Genomic DNA, 1385 nt, shown 5'->3' with positions numbered 1-1385 from the left:
TATTTCGATCTACATCCACTAAAAACAAGAGAAATATTCTTTATTCGTGTATCACACAAACTACAATAGAGAAGGTAAAATATGTGTAGCAAGAATAGAAATGAAACGCCCAATCTAATCTCCAAGTCAGGCTTGCTATCAAATGAATCTTGATCTCGAACGAATTTTACACAATCTAACTGACTTGGTACGAGTTTTATGAAATGTCAAGGAAAATAGATTGAAAAAGTTAGTGGAATGTGGATCCCGATTAAAATGAGTAAGGACTCTGTTTTGTAATGTGGATTAATTTCCTCGAAACAGAGCATGCAGAATTAAACATTAGTATTCAAATTCATGTTCTAAAATCCAAAAACACAAAGTTATTGATTCAGTATCTAAAAATCAAAATCACCAAATAAAATTCTAAAATCCAGAAAGAAAATTCTGAGTTCAAAACCTATTTACATATATGTTTCAATAAAAAAACTAATAAAATAAGTTCAACCCCTATTTACATATATGCTTAAGTAAAACAAACTAATAAAACAAACACAGGTTGATAATGTGTTGATATTTTATGTAGACATTATTTGTCATTTGTTGACATCAAATCTTGAAATCTAACGGTCCAGATCATCCATTGACACTTTTTAACGAATTGCAATTAATTAACACTTTTTAAGAGCGACGATAGTCTCATTAATTTACAACCAAGATATTTGAAAAGAAAATTTTAAGTACGTACAACCAAAACAATTGAATTTGAGCAACAAATTTTATTCATTTTGATAGACAATGTTGTTATTGACGATATTGAAATATGAGACAAAAATTGCACTTCAAAAGAAAATTTTCCTTGGCAAGTATATTTACAAGTGTACGACGGTAAGATTGCATTGGATGAGGGCATAGTGACTTGCGTGGTCGTATGAAAGAGTCTCGAAAGTCGCGTAACCACGAGCCAATCGAAATTTTCCCGTGCCTCCCACCACTGCCACCTCCCTCACCCGCTCAAACTGGGCACTGGTCCCTTGTATTTCTAGTGTGCTACCTTTATACTTGTCATTAATAAAAACAATTGATATAAGGACGTGGGTGTTAGACCCATCGAGGGCTGACGTCACGTATATACCTTGAGCCCGAGCAATCTGGGCCGAGCTTTCCTCAAATCCTTCTGTTATTGGATCGTCGGTGCAGAAAATGGCTCCAAATTTTGTGAAGCTAAGCAGCCCGTGTGACGGGTCCGTGATCTCGACAACGGTCGCATTGGGCCCGCCCGAATAATCTTGGAAGTAGACTGTCATTTGGATCTCTTTGAGTTTGAGTTTAAGAAGCCCTAAATCATCTGCTTTCGAAAATGTGAAAAATGCAAGAAATAAAAATAGGTATAATTTGATTGCCAT

General features: G+C 35.2%; 1 protein-coding gene across 1 annotated transcript; it reads right to left on the bottom strand.

The window, feature by feature from the left end:
• Window positions 1-851: 851 nt before the first annotated feature.
• On the bottom strand, window positions 852-1385 carry LOC121790987 (dirigent protein 22-like). The gene has a single exon (XM_042189068.1). It carries the CDS (start codon window positions 1383-1385, stop codon window positions 852-854), a length of 534 nt encoding a protein of 177 aa, XP_042045002.1.

This window comes from Salvia splendens, unplaced genomic scaffold, assembly GCF_004379255.2.
Source record: "Salvia splendens isolate huo1 unplaced genomic scaffold, SspV2 ctg696, whole genome shotgun sequence".
Classification (NCBI taxonomy): domain Eukaryota; kingdom Viridiplantae; phylum Streptophyta; class Magnoliopsida; order Lamiales; family Lamiaceae; genus Salvia; species Salvia splendens.
This window is presented reverse-complemented; position numbering and strand designations above follow the sequence as displayed.